Here is a 15,098-nt window from a genome sequence, read left to right as displayed (position 1 = left end):
ACGCCAATTAGCACAAATGGTAAGTTCCGACAGTGCCTACAAGTGTGCCTACTGGCCGCTAGATGGCAATACCGGTTTCATATGTATACACCTGGTAAATGTAATTTTTTTTACATTTCGAAAATAATAAATTTGTATACATATAGCCAAAAAATATTTAGGCTTTAGTTCATTTAAAGCCTAAATAATTTAGATTGAAATCGGTCAAATAAACAGTGCAAATTTTATATGTTAAGGTTTAACAATGAACTTTCAGACTATTCAACACTGAATGATCGATTGCATAAGAAATGAGGCAAAATTTCAAGATAAGTCCCAGGTTCTCAAACACTGACAGTAAGTTTTATTAAACTGCAGTATTGATCTCAGAAAAAAATGGTAAGTTAAAGTAAGCTAGTAGAATTACTTTTTTTTATATCAGCAGAAACCTTTTTTAAACATTGGAAAAAATAAAGAAGATTTTCTGAAAGGCCTCACGGAAACATTTCTTTTAATATAATTTTTTTCTCTCGTAAGCGATGCCAAAGATCAAAAAAGAAAAGAAAAAATGTTTTGAACTTTTCGAGGTATGTGAATTTTTATCTGAATACCTATACCCGTTCTAGGAATACTGCATTTTGAAGAAACTTTCAGGCCGTTTTTGAGAATTCGCAGGTAATCTTTGAATGATTGCAACAAATACAACAAGAATTGTTGATTACACTGTGAAATACGTGTTCCTTTATTTTCACGATAGAATGATATATCCAGATACGAAATTATTCTTACATATTAAGCTGGGTCTCTCTGTCTGGTTTGAAACAGAATTGGTCGAATACAGATTTGAAGTTCAGCTGACTGAATTTTCAATATTTCACTTACTCTTCTTGTGTGCACTGGGTCTTTAAAGGAACAATCGAAATTTCATATTCAAATTTCCCTCCAATATTTGCACTATATTTCAATTTTTGGTGACATCGGTTTAAAACTTTTGAATTTGGCAACTACTCAGACATGAAGCACACACTTCGAGAAGTATCCCTGAATTTTTTCAGATTTTTGTAAAGCCTTAAAAATCTTTAAAATTCGCCTGTTCCCTAAAAGACCCAGTGTAAACAGTACACACCGTGTCTTGAAAAATATAATCCACACACGCAGGGTTTATTATGCTTCAAGTTCGATCATTTAACTTTGCAGTTGTTTCAATTTGAATATTCAATTTTATTATTATTATTCAACTTTTACATTTCAATTACAAATTTTAATTCAAATATTGTATTTAAAAATTTTGTATATTTCAAGTGGAAAGGGGAAAAGAAGAAACTTTTAAAAATAAGAGAAAAGGGTGAATTTAAAAAGGGACAACGTAGGAAAAAAGGGAAAGACTGTAAACCCTGGGCTGGAGGAAACTGGAAAAGGGAAAAGAATGTGGAATACGGAGACAATTTGTGCGTTATACCTCATTTTTGTACAGTTCATTATTTTGAGTTATTTACTTTGCCCTTCATTTCTGCTTTCCTTCTAATTGAATTCTGTTTTTTTTTTCTAATTAAAATAAAATAATTAGAGATTTTTACATTCTGAAGTTCGATGTAGAAGTGAACTTTAAATTGAATTTCAAAACTAAAAATATTTAAAATTTTCCAAAATAGGTTTTGCTGCTAAAGAATTGGCAACACGAATAGATCATGCTGTACCCAAAGTTATAATTGCTGCTAGTTGTGGTCTAGAGCCAACCAAAGTTATCAAGTAGGTGTTTCTCTTGCAAATATTTATTTCAAGAATGGATATTAAATAGAAAAATTAGAAATAAAATAACATTGAATTATTTATTGAAACCAAAGATACACAGATATGTTAAACGAGGCTCTGGAAATTATTGCATCCCCAAGGCCTAAATGCATAGTTTATCAAAGAAGACACGTATGGGAGGCACCGCTTTTTGAAAATCAATTCGACTGGGACGAATTAGTGAGGAGAGCCAAACCACATCCATGTGTCCCAGTCGAAGCTAATCAACCTTTATACATTCTCTACACCTCCGGAACAACAGGTATCTACTTTTACATACTAATGAATTAACCCCTTGTTCTTCTCTTTTTTATAGTTTGCTACATGTTGTGATGCTAGTTCAGAAACAGAATAATTAAAGCAGAATGCAAGCAATTAAAGGGGATGTAATTGGTAACAATTCGGAGTGAATGATGTTCTAATTGGTAATGAATACATTAAACAAGGAGTATACCTTCCAACTCAGCTCATCTCAAAGCTGGTTTCGCTTCCATTGAATACGAATTTATTATTGCCATAAAACATTTTTATTTCGACTCAAAAGTTAGATCATTCAAAATCTTAAAAAATGAGAGAAATATGCAATTAATTTTAGAATCCAAACAGAGTCTGTTTTACTCTTGAAGGCTGATCATTTTTATCCAGGAAAATAATTCACCATCAGTTACGAGTTTTTTCGTGTTCGCAACACTTTTTCACTGTCATTGAAATTAAAAAATGTATACTCATGAAACAATTTTTTTTCATTTTAATTAATCAAAACTGCACTGGAGATCAAAGTACTTAATGTGGAACTCTTTTGAATTCTAAGCTTTTACTAATGAAGCTTAACCAGTTTTGTAATTTCGAAATTTTTTATTCAAACGCTCAATATTTTATACGCATCAAATAAAAGCTTTTAACACTTTTCAATTAAACAATTTTAACTTAAATGCCATTAAAATGCAAAATTTAAATTTTTCACATTTATAAATTGAACAGTTGAAAGATTTCTGCCTAAAATAAGATAAATCTAAACTATCATTATACGCAAAATAAAAAATAATCCCATCTTTAAACTCACATTAATAAAAAATTTGATACTAGGCAGTCTGATAAGTCCCTGAAAAATGAAACACAGAGACGTTTTTTTGGCCAAAGTCGGTTTTATTTTTCAACATACTCTCCTTTTAGGTCGATACATCGAGTCCAACGATTTTCTAACTTTTTGATACCGTCCGAAAAGTACTCGATCGGAAGGTCTCCAAAATACGCCTCAGTTTCACCTATGAGCTCTTCATTTGAGTAAAAACGCTTACCGGTGAGCCATCTCTTCAGGTTATGGAACAAGTAATAGTCGCTGGGGGCCAGGTCTGGTGAATACGGTGGTTGAGGAACCAATTCGAAGCCGATTTCATGCAATTTTGCTTGTGCAACTAAGCATGAAGGAACAGGCGCATTGTCGTGATGATAAAGTGGATTCGAAATTGAATTGAAGTGTTAAATTATAAATCTATTCATTTTGAATGATTTTAAAATTGAAAATAGTTTATCTAAAGTTTTAATTGGACGTTTAAATTTATTTGACTACCAATTCTTTCGAATTTAAATAGTTTAATTTTTAACGTTAAAAACGGTACATTTTTTTATTTTGAACAAATTGAGAATCGTCTTGTAAAACCAATTGTTGTTTAATTTTTATTACTAGAAAAAAAATCATTTAAAAAATCATTTAAAAACATTTTCCCGCCTCGCGGGCACATTCTAATCGCACGCACGGCGCTTCTCGCTCATTTGAGCGCGCGACTGTTGTTTCTGGAGCTTCGCGCTTGATATATATTTATCTCGCGCTCCACGCTCGATAATGTATTTCCGCGCTCGGTATTTTTATATTCCCCACACTTGTGCACAGCATGAATGTACCAAAGGCCAATCTAATAGATTAATTTTTTCAAAATTTATCGTGCCCAGAGACAAACAGAAATACAAAAAAGCCACATTAACAGACACATTCATAAAAACCAGTTTTTTCGGATTCAGGGGGTCTCAAACGTGGAGATTTGACAAAAATGGGAGGTGGGCGAGGGGATTTGACACAAATCTAATATATTTTTTGATGAGAATGTAATAATAAAATCAATAAGAAATCATAAGAAATAAAAAAATCATAAAAAATATTTGAAGACTTAAAATGGACAATTTTTTAAGTTTTTTAAATGATAGAATAAATTTCTCTCGTAACCATTTTTTTAAATTTCAGGTCAAAAAATAAATTCACTGCCATTTCCATGCTATTCTCGGTCCCAACAAATTTCGGGTTTCCCGATTCAATGGCCACCCTCTCTATATAACGTAAAAATAAGAATGTCACTTTAGGCTCATTAGTCTGAGGATTAGACTACGGTGACGTCAATTCTGTGAATGGAAATTGACTAAGCGTTTTCTGAATAGTTTTTTGAGCTGAAAACGAATGCGTTTTCAGAAATCGTCTATCACATCAGGATTTTGAGGAAATTGAGGTCAAAGTGTTAAAAAACGCGTTTTTGGATATTTATCAGAATTAGGGAACTTAGGGTATTTATTTAGGGTGCTTAGGGTACTTAAAGCATTTTAGTATCAACTTCTTACCCTACGCACATTAGCGGACTCCGTCTCTGGACCCTCACGGGTTTTTAGATTAGGACTCTATGCAACCTATTTGCACTTATGATTGACTGGTGTGATAAAAAATAGTATGTAACACTCACCGCCTAAGTGTAAATTGGCATTCTGTAAATTGCAGTACTCGGCCAAAAAAGTACCACTTAGGATCCTTGTATCACAACTACCTATAAAGTCAACTTTAGGCTTTGTATGTCTACGTGAAGTCTTGAAGTCTTTGAACAATTTTTCGCATGCGCCGTTGAAGCACTGTTTGCGTTTTTTGTATTACTACAAAACACTTAACGTTACATGTGAACAAATTGCAAACATTGCACGTGAAAATGAAAAGTATAAGCTTTAATTTGAGATATTTTCAAAGTTTCTAACCCGACGTGTCTAACCGCTATATATTCTCAAAAACTGCCAAAAATGGGTTTTTTGACCTGAATTCTCTAAAAACTCTGACATGATAGGAAATTTCTTATAGCAGATTAGTGTTCACCGCCAAAAAATCTATCGAGAACGCTAAGTCACTTTCCATTCACATCCAAAGAGCAAAAATGTCACGTAGCGTTAAAGGTAAACAGGCTTTTTGAGCGAAAAAGGAAAAATAATTATATGAATGAAAGATAACCGATCTCTAAATAGAATTATTTTAAAATGCAAATCAAAAGCATAACTGATACACTATTTTCGTTTTAAAGTTTTTTGGGACGCTTTAATTATACTTTTTGACACAAAAAGGTTCTTAAAATCGAATATTCTATACAGAAAAAAGAACTACTCTCGAGATACATCAGTGCTGAATTAAAACTTAAAAAGTTTGATGGACAAATGTAATTGAGTTCCGAGAAAATGGAAGACAAACATTTTTTTCACTCGAGGTACACGTTTTATCGACTTTAGACTGTGATTAAAAATCCCATTTTCATTTAAGAAAAGAAAATTGCTCTCGATACAATGTAATGCTGAATTGAGGTGTAAAAAGTTTGATTGAAACAAATTTTCTAATTCAGAAAAAACTGAGGATGAATAATTTTTTCGCTCGAGGAGAATATTTCTCAACATTAGGCGTTGCGTTAATTTAAATTCTAATTTTTAATTGAACGAAAAAAAATGCAAGATAAATCTGTAGAAGTTGATTTAAAAAAAATTGCAAAAAGAAAAGAAAAACTTTTGGCAGTTACCCCATTCTCGAAACACGTTTTTATCCTTTTAGAAAGTTACCCTTCAGTTGCAATAAAAGTGAACAATTATTAAATTTTCTTCAAACAAGGAAGCTATTAAAACACTTTCTGTTTGAATTATTGATAAATGAAAATCATTTTAAATTGACGATTAGCTAATTAGATATAAAATTACTAAATATGATTTCAGTTTAGTTAAAATTAAAATACTTTATAGTTAAAAAATTTCGATTCACTGTCTGAATATTTAGTACTACTTTAGGGTCTTTAAGCTTTTTTTCTTAATTTCAAACTATTTTTCAAAGTTAGGTATATCATTATTGAAAAAGAGGTTATATAATATAATTTTTCAACGACCGCAAGAACAAAAAATATATTATTTTTTTTTTGTGTTCTTAAGAAAACTATTTGTGTGATTCCGATTTTTTAAAGTCATTATACTACTTAGGAATAATTGCAAAGCTTAACCAATATTTTCAGATCAGCCAAAAGGAATTCAAAGACCACTGGGTGGTCATATAGCTACTCTATGTTGGACTATGAATGCAATTTATGGAATGGATAAAGATTCAACCTGGTGGGGTGCATCAGATATGGGGTGGGTAGTGGGGCATTCCTACATTTGTTATGGTCCACTTTTATATGGCATCACCAGCGTGATGTATGAAGGAAAACCGGACAGGACACCGGATGCTGGTCAATACTTCAGGCATGTAAAAATATGTATTCAAATTTTGCACAAAGGAAATAAATTGATTTTGTAAATAAAGAATGCACATAGAAACATAATAAGCATCCGGTTAGTTTACTTAAATTTCGACTCCAAATAACTGGATTGTGATTCTTCATGGAGCTTTCAAAGTTCTATATTTTTTATTTTATTGAACGGCTTAAAATTCTATTATTCAATTATTTGAATTTCAGGATTATAGATCAACACAAAGTAAATGCCCTATTCACTGTTCCAACAGCATTTAGAATTATCCGCCGCGCTGATCCAGAGATATTGTTTGGCAGAAGATACTCAACAAAGTCGTAAGTCCAAAGTTAACAACAAATTGTACATACATAACGTAAAAAAGATGTGTATTGACCTGAAATTGATAAGAAATATCAATATCAGGGTCGCTAACAAATCCCAATGTCGAAATTCCCCGACTTTTTCCTGACCAATTTTTTATTTACCCTGACCGTTTAAAATTTTTCTTATAGGTGTAAAAAAAAACCTTACACATGGGAGATCAATAATTTTAGGAGCCATTCAAAAAATACGTGATACATTTGTCAGGAACTTCTGCCCCCCCCCCCAATATATCACTTATATTGTGAATTACCAATTATTGCAAACAAAAATTTGTTTCTGAATTTATTTTAAACACTTTCAATGAGAACAGTCATACATAATTTTATAAGGGGTCATCCACAAATTATGTATTATATACGTAAACTACATGAATTTGCAACAGAGTAGTTGAAGGTGGTGGTAAAAAATAAAAATGTAGATTACCGGTCGAAGCTTCTTTGAATGAAAAAAAGTTGTGAGATCTCACAGTATCATTAACGTTGCAGCCGTGCATCGACAGTCATTATCAGAATTTTACAATGTACACATAATAACGTTCATGTTTTTGAATTTATTATTTAACTAATTATCTACTGAAAGACAACTTTTCAAAGAAATAAATGAATTTTCAACTAAATAAGATAAATTTTCAACCAAAAATGGAATAGTTAAATTTTCAGTTATAAAAATAAATTTTCAGTAAAAAAACGAATTTTCAACCAAAAAATATAATATTAAAATTTTTATTCAAAAAATTAAATTTCGAACAACTAAAAGAAATTTTCAACCAAGCAGATCAATTTTCAACCAATAAGATTAAATTTCTATAAAAAAACATAAATTTTTCACCAAAAAAAGTAATAGTGAAATTTTCAGTTAAAGATATGAATTTTTAACAGAGATAATAAACCAAGAAACTATTTCTTAACCAAATATGTAAATTTTTAACTACATTATTTATTGTTTAACCAAAAAGATTCATTTTTAATAATAAGATTACTTTCCTAGCAAACAGACGAGTTTTTAATAAAGAAGATTATATTTCTATGGAAAAACACTTTTTTTTACAAAAAATGGTACAGTTAAATTTTTAGTTAGAAAATGAATTTACATACAAAAAAGATTAATTGTTAACAAATTACATGAATTTGCAACCAAGTACAGTAAAACCCTTTAATAGCCCTCCCTTCTAAAGCCCTTCCGAGAATTGACGCCGCGCCGCACTACAGATCAAATTGCATTTTTCTGGTTTAAAATCCAATATAACGAAAAAAAATAGAGATAAGTCAACACATTTTTTAAAAATAAAGTTCCTGCTACTTAGATTAAAGGAAAATATATAAGAATGCCTACATTGTTTATTTTAGGGGTTGAAGTAAGGGCTAAAATTCAACATGTTTAAAAAATCGATGACCTTTTGCCTTTCTTTTTGCTAAATCCCAAAGGGAAATCATGCTATCGATATAATTTTTTTTAAATTTTATTAAATGTAATAGAAATGAAGGAAAAAATTATTAGGGTACCATCAACTCCTAAATTAGGGATTAAAATAAGGGGTAAGTGTCTAAAAATCAGAAAATTCCTACTTTCTCGCTATCATTCTTCTTTCTAGGTTTTGGAATGGACGGCGAGAATCTGAAAACGCGAAATATCGCAGAATAGAATTAGATTTGGATTGTGTGAAAATATAGTATAAATCAAGTCCGTTTTAAGAAATATGCTGTAACAATAATCTATGTTTTCTTACTTTTTTGCATAAAAAAATATTAAAATACAATATTATAATATCTATACTTTTTTTGAATAAATCATAATAAAAAAAGTACTTGGATTTGTCTCTTATTATATTACTATTTAAATTTTTATTTGTACAATATCGTATCAACAATTTGTTATTTTATATATAAATTAAAAAATATATTAATTTAAAAAAATGGTAGCGTTGGGAATGAAAGTTGATTTAACGATGTAACAACGTTTTAATAACGTTGTAAAGACGTTGCAAATATCCGCAGTCGGTCCATCTGAAAGTTTATGGAACGTTTATGTTGTGTCAAACCAAAATTATCATTATGAAAGTTTAATAACATTACTTGATTAGGAATAGAAAATTACAATTTATAAACAATTATTTTCTAAATAACATTGTTATAATGATCAGGTCTTAAAAACGCCTTCTTCGAATATACCCTAGAGTGGGGGGAACGTCGAACCATCTACACAGTGGAATTATGCAGAAATGGTTGCCGAAATGATATTCAATCCCCACGCAAACCATTTGCAATTCTATTCTGCGATATTTCGCATTTTCAGATTCTCGCTGTCCATTTCAATCCCTAAAAAGGAGCATAATAGCGAGAAAGCATCCACACAGTTGAGATTTAGAAAAACTTAAAGGAAAAGGTCATCGATTTTTTAAACATGCTCAATTTCACCCCTTACTTCAACCCCTGCAATAAGCAAGGTCAGTATTCTTACATATTTTCCTTTAATCCATGTAACACGTACTTTATTTTTAAAAAATTTGTTAAGTTATCTCTATTCTTTCTCGTTAAATTAGATTTTAAACCAGAAAAATGCAATTTGACCTATAGTGCGCCGTAGGTAGGGTTACAGGAGCTGCGCGGGGGTTGCGGTTGTCACTCAGGCGAGCACTCAGGCGTGGAAAAACAAAAACGGAGCGAGCTATACTGAGTTAGTTCCCACCCACCGTGAGCCCCAAAATCGGCGGTATAGAAGAGTTTCACTGTATTTGAATTATTCAAGGAATCTTCAAGCTAATAGTTAATTTTTCAGCCAAAGAAATAAATCTTCAACTAAAAAGATGTGCAAATCATCAAAATGAATAATATTCTACCTCGAAAGAAGAATTTTCAATCAAACACGGAATATTTAGATTTTCAGTTAAAAAAATACATTTTCAACACAGAAAAAAAATAATTCTGAACAAAATAGTTTAATTTTTAACAAAATAATTAAATTTTGAACAAAAAAAAGTTTTTTTAAAAAATACATGGAGAGAAATTTCAAGAGATTATTTCACGGATCTGCTCCTTCATTTTATGCGAGCTTTGGCGCTAGAACTAAGACCTCAGGATCCATACTATTAAAGCAACGGTCGTTGCTTTAAAAGCGTGGGTCCTGAGATTTTAATTCTTTCGCAAAAGCGTGAATAAAATCAAGGAGCAGTGCCGTGAATTAAACTCGTGAAAATTCGTTCCCCCCCACCAGAGTTTGTTCTTCCGAGATTTGTCGCGGCGCAGCGAGGATTGTGAAAGGATTTGGGGGGGACCACACACGCTTGACTGTTTACATTCAAAGTGGACCTTTGTCTGGGGAGTTAGATCCAAGGTCAGCCCAAAAACCGGCACTCACTCTAGGGTTCACTGCAGTTCCCATTTTCAATAAAGTAGTTGATTTTTAAAGCAAAAAGTATGAACTCTCAACGAAAAATGTAATAGTTGATGTCGCAACCAAAACGTCTTTTTATTTTAAATGCGAAACAGTTTAATTCAACAAAGAAAGACAACATTCCCTAATTTTCTGAAATTTCTCAAACTGTAGCAACCCTGAATATTTCATTCAAATTAACTTATACTTAATTCAAATTTATAAGTAGGAAGAATTTCTAATTTAATTGTGTACCTGTCGATAATATTGAAATGCTAATGAAATAGATACAAGGACCGGTAAATCTGAATAAGTAATCCTAAAATAAAAATGAAGTGTCAATTTTGCTCTCCACAGACTAAAAGCGATATTCGTAGCGGGAGAACATTGTGATTATGAAACAAAAGCCTGGGCTGAGAAAACTTTTAAAGTACCAATTCTTAATCATTGGTGGCAAACTGAAACTGGTCACGCTGTTACAGCAACTTGTTTAGGATTGGGTCATACAACGAACCCTCCTAAGTACAGTACAGGAATGCCTTTCCCAGGGTTCAATGGTAAAAATTACAACAATAACTCTAAATTATAATTCCACCACGTATGAACTGTAGGATCGTAAAAAAGGATTTTTTAAATAAATACGCTTTTCGGTTTTTTTTTAAATATAAGTCAAATAATGAAGTTTGACTGCTAGAAGAACTCGGCTAAATGAATTTAAGTTGAAAACAGCAAAAAGGTAGAAAAATTACCTCCATATTTAAATTAATCTTTGTGTTCTTATCGCAACATATAAATAAAAAATTATAGGGACCATCATTTTGGAAATTTATTCTTCAAATAATCTTAGCGTATTAAAAAAATTGTGAAAGAAAAGCTATTTTTCAGGCTTATATCTACAAGTTTTGGTGACATTTAATTATCGTGAAGTGAATAAATTACAATAAGCTAGGAAAATCATTGAAAACTAGTGATTTGATTTTTGTGTTCAAGATAATTCACTTCATTTCTTAATGATGAAATACGTGAAATATTATTTGAAAACATTGTTATACAACTAAATATTTTTGGAACTATACCGGAGAAAACAAATATCTATTTCCCACACTAGTATCAAAATCATTGTGATATAATCAATGTTTTATTTTTATTGATTATTAATAACCTCAGCAATGTTCCAAGATAAACAACAAAATCTTTTCTACGACAGTTTTTAGAAAAAAATTGTTTTTAATTTTTAAACAATCTAAATTTCACGTTTTTCCAAGTAAATTTTTTCTATCTTAACTTTTTTCTTATCCCGGCGCAGTAAATATATAAATAAAAAATATTTTCGAGAGTTATTTAACATAGAGAAAGTAATTAAGTAAATTATCTTAAACACAAAAATCGTATAACAGAACGGCTTCATTGATTCATATAAAACTTGCTGAACATGCATTAGAACTTAAATATATAGTTAAGAAAATGTTACCAATTTTGTGCGACCATCAAGGGACGAAAAAAAAACTGAAATAAAAAATTGGTTTGAATTTCTTCCTTAAAACTCTAATAGATGACCTAAATAGTGGTCCTCATAACTTTGGCTCATTTGTTGCTATGAATAAAAACATTCATTTAAAGAGGATGATGAAATCTTTTTTGAACGACCCTAAATAAACGGAGTTAATAATTACATCCTAAATCGATGTTTTCTCTCTACATTCTAACAGTTCTTTTTCCTTTTCATTTTTTAATAGTTCAAGTTTTACGAGAGGATGGAAGCAAAGCTGAGGCGCACGAACTTGGTAGAATCGTCATAAAACAACCTTTACCACCAGGTGTCATGTCGACACTTCACCTAGCACCTGAGAGGTTTAAGGACGTTTACTTCTCAAAATACCCGGTATGAGTTTCAGGTTCAATTTCAGATTTTAATTTTGGAATTTGCGTTTTTATTTGCAATAAAGAATTTTAGAAAATAATTATAATTTTGAGTTGGAGCATCAGATCATTTATGGCGATTAGGATTACAATTTTGATTTGGAACAGAGCATTTTTTCAATCATTATAATTCAGAATTAGAACAGGGATTTTTATTTTTAATTCCATTCTTCCAAGTCAGAATTATAATTATTTTCCAAAGCTCTTGCACCATGTCAAAATTGTTCTGCTCCATTAAAATAAATTGTAAATCTCATTTTTATAAATCAGAATGAAATTTTTTTTTTAATTTTCCGGTTTATGTTAAAAATTAACTGTTCCAAGACAAAATTATAATTCTTTACGAAATTCTGTGTTCGTAAGTAAAGATTATAATTCTCATCGAAATTCCCCGTTTTTAGTCGCAATTATAATTCTTTATGGGAATTTTCTGTCGCAATTATAATTCTTTATGGGAATTTTCTGTCTCAATTGTCAAACTTATATTTTCTTACTGAAATCCAATGTCCCGACTCAAATTAATAATTATTTAATAAAATGCACTCTTTCAACTCAGAATTAGTATATTCGAGAAAAAAATCCTTGCCACTAAATCTAATTCCCGGCCATTTACCAGTGAATATGAACAATATTTCCGATCATTTACCGGTTTTCCCCATTTTCCCGTCAAGTAGCCACCATGTTGACTTTTTTTTGACAAAAAAACTTTTGAAAAATTAGATTATAAATTTAAAATAAAAAGCTATTTACAACATATCATGGTGCTGAATTAAACTATGAAAATATTGAGTCGAAAAAATGACTCAGGAAATAATATTTTTGTTCATAGTTATCCTTAAGAATATGAATTAATGCATTCCCTAAAATGTATAAATTATTATTGTATAGTTCATTATTGCACGCTTTTTTATCAATCTTGTTTTACTTTTTAGGCTTCTAGACTAATGAAATATATTTTTCTTATACCACCGTGCAAAAGTTTACGACCACCTCTTTTTTTATGACTGATAAAGTTCTCTTAATTTTAATTATGTCAGAGCTACCAAAATTTCCCTTTAAAATGTTGAATGCTCTCGAAATTCTATATACAATGAGCCCAGGATGAAGCAAATTTGTCTATTTTTTAAATAGATATTGCAAAAATAGTGTAAATTTCAATATTTGTTTAAATTTTCAATAACCTCCGTAATAATCAATATTGTTCTAAGTTCTTGAGCTCATTTTAAAACTATTTTTCTAGTTTATAAGTATATAAAATATATAACTATAAAGTTTCTATAAAAGTCCCTTAAAATATATATTTATTCAATTTTTATTCTTATTTGACTACAGATAAGATGTTTTCAGATTTTTCGAACGTCCAATTCCTATACTGTGATATGAAAATTTGTTATATTCATGCTCACAACCTGCACCAATGCTGCAGAAAAATTGCTTTAAGATGAGCAGAAGAACATGTAAAAATATTGATTATTGCGAAAGTTACTGAAAATTTAAGAAAACATTGAAATTTTCTCTATTTTTGAAATATCTACTTAAAAAATAGACAAATTGTCTTCATTATGGGTTCAGTTTGTAACGAATTTTGAGAGCATTCGACCCTTTAAAGAGAAAATTTTTTAGCTCTGACATATTTAAAATTAAGAGAACTTTATCAGTAAAAAAAGAGGTGGTCGTAAACTTTTACACTGCAGTGTATTTGTAATCTTTAATAATATTCATGAGTGCATTTCTGAAACATAAAAGCGTCCGTAAATTGTCATTTTGGTTAATACATGATTTTTTAAAAGATATTTTTTGATCATTTTGAAGGTATGGAATTCTAAAATAATTTTGTTGAACTGTTATATCTTTAAGAATATCAATTAATGGATTCCTTGAAATTTAAAAATTCCCATAAATTATTATTTAAGCTCATTAAATAAGTTTTTTAAACAATTTGATCATTAAAAAAAATTAGTTTTGAAGTTCTAGATTAACAAAATAATGTTTTTACCATATTAATATATAAGTCTTAATGAATTTAAAGCGAGAAATATATATGTATCATTTTTTAAATAGTTTTTATTATATATTATACTTTAAAAAACAATTTTCCATTTAAAAAACGATTTACAGTGTTATATATATTTTATTTAATCTAAATATATGTATGTAAATATTATCGTTAAGTAATAGCTAAAAAGTATTTTCTTTTTTTTTTAATTGGAAAATAAAAAAGTTATACAGCTTTTTCTCTGTCAGGTTTAGCGCTTTTCGGGACGCGCCGTGTTCTTTGATAAGTTTTTTTTTTTGCTGACGGTAATTCTCGTGTTTTTTTCATTAGAAAATAAAAAAGTTATTAAACTCTTTCTTGTGAGTCAAAATCGGCGTTTTAGGAAAGCACCTTTCGTTTTGCAAGAATTTTGTCGTAAATGGTTGCTTTTTCTTAAACCTTCTTATCCAATTCAGTAAAGCTAAGTAATAGCTCAAAGGTAATTTTTTATTTTAAAAAAGCGTTAAATTTAGTCAGTTTCTTGTGTCTCATGTCAAATTCGGGTGTTAGCACTTACGCCTGTTTGCACGTCAACCCTTCAATTGAATATAGAATCTGCTTTTATAGTAAGGTTGAATAAAAATCAGTGTTATTTGAGTCTAAATCCAGAACTGTAATCTATCGCAAATTGTAAAAAAAATGGAAAAACAAGTATTAAACTGATTGCACCAATTTTCTCAGGGTTACTATGACACTATGGATGCGGGATACATTGACGAATTTGGCTACGTCTACGTAACAGCTCGAGACGATGACGTTATCAACGTTGCCGGACATCGACTCTCAACTTCTGCCTTAGAAGATGTCATCCTTCGTCATAGTGACGTCGTCGATGCGGCAGTTGTCGGTGTCCCGGAGCATACTAAAGGAGAAATTCCCCTGTGCTTATACGTAATGAGAAACGGTAATTTCCATTCTCATAATAATTCTCGAAAACTATGTCTTTAATATGCCATGCGCATTTTTGAGCTTGAAATAACTATAATACATTATTAAAAGCAGTATACAAGGACTTTTATACGAGGGTGGATTGATAAGTTTCCGGCCTGACCAAGAGATGGCGCCACTAGGCCTACCTTGAGGTGGCGTTCTATAGTACCATCCTTAGATA

General features: G+C 30.5%; 2 protein-coding genes across 3 annotated transcripts in view; one reads left to right on the top strand and one right to left on the bottom strand.

The window, feature by feature from the left end:
- LOC117170613 (exosome complex exonuclease RRP44) overlaps positions 1–15,098 on the bottom strand; it is a 53,547-nt gene that overhangs the window by 15,554 nt on the left and 22,895 nt on the right. Inside the window, exon 15 of one of the 2 annotated variants that reach the window (XM_033357495.1) lies at positions 8,589–8,666. The exons of the other annotated variant lie outside the window; for it this stretch is intronic. Coding sequence (XP_033213386.1) covers positions 8,603–8,666 — 64 coding nt within the window. The 3' untranslated portion in view covers positions 8,589–8,602. Of the gene's footprint in view, positions 1–8,588; positions 8,667–15,098 lie in introns of those variants that run through there. 2 annotated transcript variants of the gene reach the window in all.
- LOC117170614 (acyl-CoA synthetase short-chain family member 3, mitochondrial) overlaps positions 1–15,098 on the top strand; it is a 36,544-nt gene that overhangs the window by 18,717 nt on the left and 2,729 nt on the right. The window contains exons 5-11 of the mRNA XM_033357498.1: positions 1,632–1,728; positions 1,824–2,032; positions 6,060–6,288; positions 6,504–6,614; positions 10,390–10,589; positions 11,769–11,914; positions 14,669–14,891. Coding sequence (XP_033213389.1) covers positions 1,632–1,728; positions 1,824–2,032; positions 6,060–6,288; positions 6,504–6,614; positions 10,390–10,589; positions 11,769–11,914; positions 14,669–14,891 — 1,215 coding nt within the window. The remainder of the gene's footprint in view (positions 1–1,631; positions 1,729–1,823; positions 2,033–6,059; positions 6,289–6,503; positions 6,615–10,389; positions 10,590–11,768; positions 11,915–14,668; positions 14,892–15,098) is intronic.

Source organism: Belonocnema kinseyi, chromosome 4 (assembly GCF_010883055.1).
Source record: "Belonocnema kinseyi isolate 2016_QV_RU_SX_M_011 chromosome 4, B_treatae_v1, whole genome shotgun sequence".
Taxonomy (NCBI): Eukaryota; Metazoa; Arthropoda; class Insecta; order Hymenoptera; family Cynipidae; genus Belonocnema; species Belonocnema kinseyi.
This window is presented reverse-complemented; position numbering and strand designations above follow the sequence as displayed.